At 22.1% G+C, this 8,311-nt stretch overlaps 2 protein-coding genes across 2 annotated transcripts in view, besides 20 other annotated features; both read right to left on the bottom strand.

The window, feature by feature from the left end:
* Nucleotides 1-1,189, bottom strand: part of EDI_015760 (structural maintenance of chromosomes protein, putative) — a gene marked incomplete at both ends in the record, with an annotated part of 2,867 nt that extends 1,678 nt beyond the window's left edge. The window contains one exon of the mRNA XM_001738661.1: nt 29-1,189. Within this exon, the coding sequence (XP_001738713.1) occupies nt 29-1,189 (1,161 nt within the window). The remainder of the gene's footprint in view (nt 1-28) is intronic.
* Nucleotides 36-209: a microsatellite.
* Nucleotides 154-268: a microsatellite.
* Nucleotides 303-457: a microsatellite.
* An 83-nt stretch (nt 1,190-1,272) lies between the features above and the next one.
* Nucleotides 1,273-1,318: a sequence feature (AT_rich).
* A 231-nt stretch (nt 1,319-1,549) lies between these two features.
* Nucleotides 1,550-1,615: a sequence feature (AT_rich).
* Nucleotides 1,616-1,653: 38 nt separating this feature from the next.
* Nucleotides 1,654-2,535, bottom strand: EDI_015750 (uncharacterized protein; the record flags this gene model as incomplete). The annotated part of the gene is made up of 1 exon (XM_001738660.1): nt 1,654-2,535. One exon carries the CDS (start codon nt 2,533-2,535, stop codon nt 1,654-1,656), a length of 882 nt encoding a protein of 293 aa, XP_001738712.1.
* Nucleotides 2,536-3,195: 660 nt separating this feature from the next.
* Nucleotides 3,196-3,230: a sequence feature (AT_rich).
* A 274-nt stretch (nt 3,231-3,504) lies between these two features.
* Nucleotides 3,505-3,584: a microsatellite.
* A 51-nt stretch (nt 3,585-3,635) lies between these two features.
* Nucleotides 3,636-3,802: a microsatellite.
* Nucleotides 3,803-3,936: 134 nt separating this feature from the next.
* Nucleotides 3,937-4,457: a repeat region.
* Nucleotides 4,453-5,468: a repeat region.
* Nucleotides 5,469-5,587: 119 nt separating this feature from the next.
* Nucleotides 5,588-5,759: a microsatellite.
* A 236-nt stretch (nt 5,760-5,995) lies between these two features.
* Nucleotides 5,996-6,070: a microsatellite.
* Nucleotides 6,071-6,077: 7 nt separating this feature from the next.
* Nucleotides 6,078-6,184: a sequence feature (AT_rich).
* A 68-nt stretch (nt 6,185-6,252) lies between these two features.
* Nucleotides 6,253-6,422: a microsatellite.
* A 156-nt stretch (nt 6,423-6,578) lies between these two features.
* Nucleotides 6,579-6,608: a sequence feature (AT_rich).
* Nucleotides 6,609-7,049: 441 nt separating this feature from the next.
* Nucleotides 7,050-7,077: a sequence feature (AT_rich).
* Nucleotides 7,078-7,242: 165 nt separating this feature from the next.
* Nucleotides 7,243-7,285: a sequence feature (AT_rich).
* A 52-nt stretch (nt 7,286-7,337) lies between these two features.
* Nucleotides 7,338-7,361: a sequence feature (AT_rich).
* Nucleotides 7,362-7,908: 547 nt separating this feature from the next.
* Nucleotides 7,909-8,089: a microsatellite.
* Nucleotides 8,038-8,224: a microsatellite.
* Nucleotides 8,225-8,311: the final 87 nt, after the last annotated feature.

Below are 8,311 nucleotides of genomic sequence, written 5' to 3'. Positions count from 1 at the left end.
TCCATAAGATCTTCAATTCTTTCTTTACAGGTAAAATCTTTTCTTTTATTTCATTAGTTTGTTTTTCAAGGTCATTTTTTAATTTTTCAATTTCCTCTTTATCCTTTTCTATTGTTTTTGATAATTGGTTGTACCTTCGTTGTTTACTTTCAATTTTTTCTTTTTCATCTTTAATCTTCTTTTCCATTTCTTTAATTTCTTTTTCATTTCGAAGAACTGCTTTTTCGTTTTGTTTCTTTTCTTCTTCAGCTCTTGCCTTTTTCTTCTTAGCGCTATTAACCAAACTCTTTTGTGTTTCATACTCTTTTTCAATCTTTTTTATATCTTTTCCTTTTTCTTCAATAACCTTATCTTTAGCTGTCTTTTCTATCAGCTTTTCATTTTTTATATTTTGAATGACTTTTCGTTTTTTTTCTAATTTTTCACGCTCTTCTTTACTTTCTACTTCTTTCTCTTCAACTGATTTTAACTCTTGTTTATTTAAACTATTCTTTAATCCACACATTTTATATTCTTCTTTTAAGTATGAAATAGCATTCTCTTTTTCTTTTAATATTCCATTTCGTTCTCGTTCAATAATTTTAAATCTATTTGTTTTTTCATGTACTTCATCATTTAATTTTTCAAGTTCTGATGTCCCTTTTTCAATTTCTTCGATATACTGAGATGTACCAATAATGTCTTCAAGAAATTCAAGCATTCCATCTTCTCCATTTTTAGATCTTGCTGGCATTAAAGCAATTCTTTCTACTTCACCTTGTAAAATAAGGAATCTGTTATTTAATAAATCAAACCCTTTAGACTTCATCTTCTCAAGAACTGCATCAAACTTACATACCACTCCATCAATCATAAATTTTGAAGTCCCATCTCTGAAAACTGTTCGAGTAACTGTAAATCGTGTATCAGGTAGATAAGATCCTTCTGTATCAACACTAATAAGATGGACATCAACTCTTGCTTCAGTACAATTTGGATGAAGAGCAGACTTATGAATGAGATCTACCACTTTCTGTTGACGTATTTGTTTTGCCCTTCTTCCAAATACAAATAATAAACCATCAATTACATTTGACTTTCCACATCCATTAGCACCAACAATTGCTGTAAATGATTCATGAAATGGACCAAGTTCAACTTTATCATAATATGATTTAAAATTATAGAACGTCATCTTTTCAATTATCATTCTACTCGTTTGATTCACTTCCTCCATCTTTCAAAACTGTTCTCTAAAAATTATAGTTTTTCACTTTTCTTCTTTTTTTTGACTAAATAATTTATTTGTTATATATAACATTTTATTGATATTTTTATTCTTTCAAGTTCTCTATGAGTGAGCGGTGAATTAAAATAATTGAAGATAACCTCTTCACTTTATTGATTTCATTTAAATTGAATACACCATATATTAAACAAAGCGATAGATATACTGAATTATTTAATAAAATATATGCAACTTTAATGAGAAGTTTGTTATTAAGGAATTGAAGTATGAGTGATTTTTTTATTTGAATGAAATAAGTTTTTATTATTATAAAGGTATGAGTTAATTATTTTTTATTTTTTTCTCATAACACTTTTTTATTTTTTTTATAAAAAAGTATATTAAAAACAAAAGAATGATGAAAAAGTTAAATTCAGAACTTGTTTTTACTTTTTGAAAGTTCTTCCTGAAGCAGTTTTCTTTTCAACTTCTCTTTCTGGTTTAGCTCTATTCAAAACAAGTTGTAAGTGAGAAACTTTGTTTCTCATTCTAATGTGTAAGAAAGCTTTGCTACATTTAATATGGAAATTGATATAATTTCGGCATGACATTAAAATTTCGAGAGTCTTTTGTGGATTATTCAAGTGTCTCTTTTCTAATAAAAATGAAATATAGCAGTTGTCTTCAGCAAGTCCTTCAACAGTTTTGAGTTCTGAAGGTGGTGGACTATTCTTTCTTGTAACAACATCACATGATGGACAACCTGGTGCACTTTTAGAGAATTCATTAATAAAGACACGACCGAACACAGCATCATCTCTATCATCAAATTTAATTGAAAATATTACAGTTAAACGATCACCATTTGGTTTAAGCCAATAAGATTCTCCTGGTCTATAATCAATTTGAATTAATTTTTCAGCAGCTTTATTATTCTTAACTTCATCAGCAAGAACAACAGCTGGTCCAATTAACATATTAGTTAATAATTTAGCAGCACTCATTGCAAATTCTTCTGGTTTATCATGTTTTTCAGGGATAGTTAAAATAAGATTATATTCAGAGTTGCTGTCTGCTTCAACAAGATCAGCTCCATATACTTTTTGTAAGAATTCCATTGCTCTATTCTCTTTTAATTGATTCCAGCATGGAGTTGCTACAGAGATAGTCATCTTTTCTTTTGTCCTTTCGATAAACCAGATTGATTGATTAAAATCAGCTAGTTTTTCTTTTAATCCCTTTTTAATTCCACCTTCAGTAGTTAATTTCTCAAGAACTCTAGCATATACAATACGGTTATATGATTCAAGAAGCAAGTTTGGTGCCATTATTGTTCTCTGATTAATTAGTTCAAGAACGTTTTTGAGTTGTTTTCATTTTTTAAGATTCTTTCTTTTGAAAAAAATAAAAAGTACAATTGAAAGGGGAAATTATAAGTTTAATTTTATTTGATTATTTGGTTGATAATTATAATAAAAATTCAGGAAAAATGAAAAATATTTTTTAGAAAAAGAAAATGATTAGTTTTAATCATATGTATTATTTGAGATGAAGGAGTTATTTAGACATATATGGAAAGAAATAGAGGTTTGATATCTTTGGTGATAGTGATGTCTCTAAAGAAAGTTAGTTGAATAACATATTTTTTTGTTTATAGTTATTATTTTTTTACTGTTCTTTGTATCTTCAAATAATTTAATTTAACTAAACAAAGAAAGAAATCAAAAAAGATAAGTCTATTTGATATAAATTAGGTCAGGAAGAAATAAAAATGAAAGACAGGTAGAAGAAAGGTACTCTTATGAGAAATTAAGTGTAATGTATTTGTTCCACTGTTGTTTAGAAGAAGAATAAGAATATTATTAACAAAATTATCTTCTAACAAACCTTAGTCCAAATTGGTCAGCAGTGTAATTTACAGTTGTTAATAAATAGTGATGAGTTTTATTAAAGAGATAATAATAAGATATAGTGTAGCTGAAGCAAAGAATAAATAAATTTAATTGTATTAATTTATTAAAAACAAAGATGATATCAACAATTGCTAAAAAATCAAGGGACATGTGATTTGTTAAGACAAATAAATTAACCAAGAAGTTAAATGAACCCAATTAATTTGATGATAATGCTCATTTTTTTGATAAGAGAAAGTAAGAAGTTTTATACATGAAAAAATTGAATTAATCAAAATCACTTAATTAAGCATTAATAAATTTATTACCCATTCTTCCTTGTGCCACAGAAACTAATCCTCTACCATGACGCCGACATAATTTTTAAATAGAAGATTTTTGATTTTTTTATTTTTATTTCTTATTTTTTGTTTATTATTCTTGTTTTTGTTCATTTATTTCTTATTCTTTGTTTCTTTATTTTTCATCTTGATGTTGTTATCATTATTGTTATATATTTATTATCACTCTCTGTTTTTCTATTTTTCTGTGTTAAATTTCTTATTAAATTGATTTTAGAGTGTTATTTTGTATTGTTATTCTTGTTGTGTGTTATTTATCTTTTTCTATTTGTTCTTATTGTTTTCATTTTATGTTATTTGGTGTTTGTTTTGATTTTTCTCTTCGTCTCTTTCTTCATTTTATACAACTGTCTCAGTGAATTCGGATGATATCATCATTACCTCATTTCTCCATCATTTCTACTTGTTATTTTACTTTTGTTATTCATCATCATTCATTAATTATTTTCATTAATTGATTGAAATTATTGAATACTTTGATTTGTTTTTCTTTTCATTGTTATTTTGTGATTTATCACTATTTTTGATGAGTTATTTTGTTATTTTCTTGTTTTTATTATTGTCATTTAAAACAATAATAATATATTGATGTTTATTATAACAATAAATAAAATAATGTTTTATAAACGTGTATTTATTTATTTAATCATCTGATTTTGATATTATATTCATTAAATTAAAATAGAAGAATTAATAAACAAGAACATTCTGTTGTATAAAGAAGTAGAAACATTTCCAAATATTCAACAATCAATTGATGTTATTATTAAACATTATCATTATTATTTAGGATGTATTAAAAATCAAATATTTGAAATAAAACCAGACGAAACATATTCAGAAGCTATTAAAAGAGGAGAAGGAATATTTGATAGAATAGATGAAATAATTAGAAGAAGAATAGTAATAGAAAAAAGTCAAGAAACAATTCAAACAATAGAAATAATTAAAAATAAAATGAACAAAATAATAGAAGAATGTAATTCTGATGAAGAAGAAAGAAGAAAAGAAGAAGAAGAAAAAGAAATGAAGAGAAAAGAGGAAGAAGAAAAGAAGAAGAATATCCAATATACTATTTGATTCAGATATTGATGATTGGAATAAGAATACACTAGTATTTGAACAAAGAATAATAAATAAAGAACATATAATAATTATTATTGAAGATACAAATGGAAATAAATTTGGAGGATATGTTAATATGAAAATGATAAAGTTGGTGATTATATAAAAGATCCAAAATCATTTTTATTTTCATTAAAATCAAATGGGAGAATATAAGGAATGATGAAATTTGATATTAAATATTAACAATATGCATTTTATTTTTATAGTCAATCAAGTGATTATTTGTTTGAATTTGGATTAGATGATATTTGTGTTTATAAAGAAAATTATAAAACATTATCATATTGTAAACAATGTTCATATGAATATAAAGGAATATCAAATGCACTTTATGGAAAACAACATCCAGAATATTTCACACCACAACGAATTATTGTAATTGAAATGAAATGATTTTTATTCATTAATATTTATTTGAAATATAAAAATAAAAAAGAATATAAAATAAAATCAATAAATGAATATGAACATTTCATTTATCAATGAATGAAATAATGAATATAAAAATGTTCATATTTCATTCTTGTTTTATTTAATTTGAAATAATCATATTCAATGTGTTAATTTAATAAATAATCAAAAGAAATAAAAATAAAATATAAATAAAAATATAATAAAATATTTATTTTATTCTTTTTTATTTATTTTTTATTTTATTTATATTATTTTATATTTATTTATTTTATTCTTCTTCTTTTATCTTTATATCTATTATATATTTCTTATTTTATTATTTATGTTATATTCTTATATCATTTTATTCTTATTTTATATTTATTCATTATTATTCATTTCATATTAACATTGTTAAATATCAATACAACATATAATAAATAAATGATATAAGATAAACAACAATGATAATTAAAAATTAATAAATTAAGTATAGATCTTGTTTATCTAATTCATGGTAGTTAAGATTACATTATTCACTCTCTTCAGAGTCTTGTCCATGAGGTACTTCTATATCTCTATATTCACTTCCAGGTTATCCACAGTATTTCATTATGTCTTTCATGTTTTTAATTATTATATCTTTTACTATTATTTTATATTGAATTATTGTACTTTGTTCTATTATCATTTTTACTGATTCTATATTGATTAATCTATTTATTGTTATTACCACTGCAATTACTTTCATTTTAGTTTATTAATTTGTCTTATTTTTTAAGGAGAGTTCTATACATTTCAAGTTTGTTAGTAAATGCTAGAATTATCTTCTTATCACATACTATTATCATATCATTTATTATTCATATTTGTTTTAATTTATCTTCTATATAAATATCTTGTATTTTATGAAATATTCAATTTTATTAACTATTTCTTGGTTCAATAATATGAATACTTCATTATTTTTAATTCTTCTTTTGAATTTACCAATTTCATTTTTATTAATATTAATTTCATTTTATTCTCTTTTATTTTCTTCTCTATTTCATTATAATTTATTATATTTATTTTATATTTTAATTTATCACATCCAAATATATATATTCATTATTAAATCATTTTTATCAATTTGTACATTCTTATTTACAATATAATTTAATAACATATGTTCATTTGATGATATTTTATTATTATAAATACTACACCACTTTAAATTATTATTTCATGTAATTAATGATTTCTTAATTTATATAAATGTACCAATTTCTTGAATTAATTTTAATTATTTATATTAATTTCTTTTTATATTAATATGCATCATTATTCTACTCCTTAATTTCATATCATTCATTTCATTTTCAATTTATTTTATTAAATGAATATTTACATTATTTAATTTAATTTATTAATATGTATTTCATTAAATTTATTATTTAAATATTTTATTATTATAGATAATTCATTCTTATTTTGTAACAATAAATGTATTTCATTATTTTCATTTTTATTAATTCTTTTATCACATGTTTTATAAAATTTCTTCCAAATTCATTTCTTATTCATTTTCATCATTTCTCTTATTTCATTATCTTCAATTTATAATACATTTTTATTTTATAAATTCTAATTCATATCATCTCTTAATGACATTAATCAATCTCATATTTTATCTTTATTAATATATAATCTTTACTTAATGATTTTGAGTTGATATTTGCATCTTGAATCTTCTTTGTAATGTACAGATCAATTTTATCTAATTTATTGATTGGTCAATGGATCACAGATGCAGCATATCTGAAAATATTGATGAATTCATATTAATTATATTGATGTAATTTCTATTACTTTCATTCAATTTATTGATGATATCTATGTTATCTATCATTCATTTTATATTCTATTAATTTATTTTTCGTCATCATTCTTCTCATATTTGAATACACAATGATATTTGTATGAATTGGAGTCATCTACAACTATGATTTCAATCATATTATCATTGATTGTAATATTTTATTTTATATTACTCAACTTTTTTAACATTTACTTCAATTCCTATTCATTTAATTACATTAATAATATTTTATTTGGATACTTCAATTACTTTATGCGAATCACACATGATTTTTAAATCATCAATTTATAAAATATGACCTACTTTGATTGAATTAATATCAATATCATTTAATTATCTGATATGATATTTTGTTAGATAATAAATAACAAATGATGGAATCGCCTTGTAATACCTCACATTTTAATTTAATATACTCTAAATTCTTATTATTATTATATATCTCATCTTAATACACAATCTATTGCACATACATTCAATCAAATTTGATATTGTATTATTAATATTAAAATATTTTAGTGAATTATTATCCATTGATGATTCACATTCATATGCATTTTATATCATAGAATATCTCATTGAATTTTTTCTTTTTTAGATTCCATTTCTTGCGTTCTTAGATAACTTTTAATGATGCATTCTTTTGCTGATAATCACCTTTCTTTACATAATATTTGATTTTTATCTATTTTGTATTCAATATCATTTATTTGTAATTGGTGTGTGATTTTAATTTTAGTGAATGATGTGAATACTTTCATTATTATATTAAGACAACATATTTGTTTATAGTTTTCTTGTGATTTAGAACCACTACAATTGTAATTTAATGATTTCTTTCCAACTACCATCTACATGAGGATACTTTGAGGATACTCTAACAATGATTGGAATATTTCTATTAGTTTATATATGTACCCAGTTAGATGCTTCAAATAATATCATTCTATTCAATCATTACTAGGTGTTTTCCTGCATTGTTTTTAGTGAATATTCTATTTCATCTATTGATATTATATTTCTTTGTTATTACTCTTCTTTCTTCCTTCTTCTATGATTCTTCTATTATATTTATTATTATTATCTATTTCTACATTTCATATATCAATTTCATCAATTTAATTTTATCATCATCACTTGGATATTCTATTTCTTCTTTTCTTTTTTATTTATTTTTCTTCCCATTTCTTATTATTATTTTATTTATTCTTATTCTATCTTCTTTATTAATTTTTATTCTTTTCTTCTTCATATTAGTTAAATATTCTATTTGTTTAATTTCTTGTTTTATTCATAATAATTCATCATGTATTATTTATTTCTCTTTATTATTTTATTTCTAGTGTAATTCTTGTTATTTATTAATTATTTTAATTTATTTGATCTTCTTCTTAGATTATTAATTTCATCATTTTGATATCTTATAAAATTATTTTATTGATAATTGGCAATACAGTATGATATTTTA

The sequence above is a fragment of the Entamoeba dispar genome, genomic scaffold (genome assembly GCF_000209125.1).
Source record: "Entamoeba dispar SAW760 scf_1105229461617 genomic scaffold, whole genome shotgun sequence".
Lineage (NCBI taxonomy): Eukaryota > Evosea > Mastigamoebida > Endamoebidae > Entamoeba > Entamoeba dispar.
This window is presented reverse-complemented; position numbering and strand designations above follow the sequence as displayed.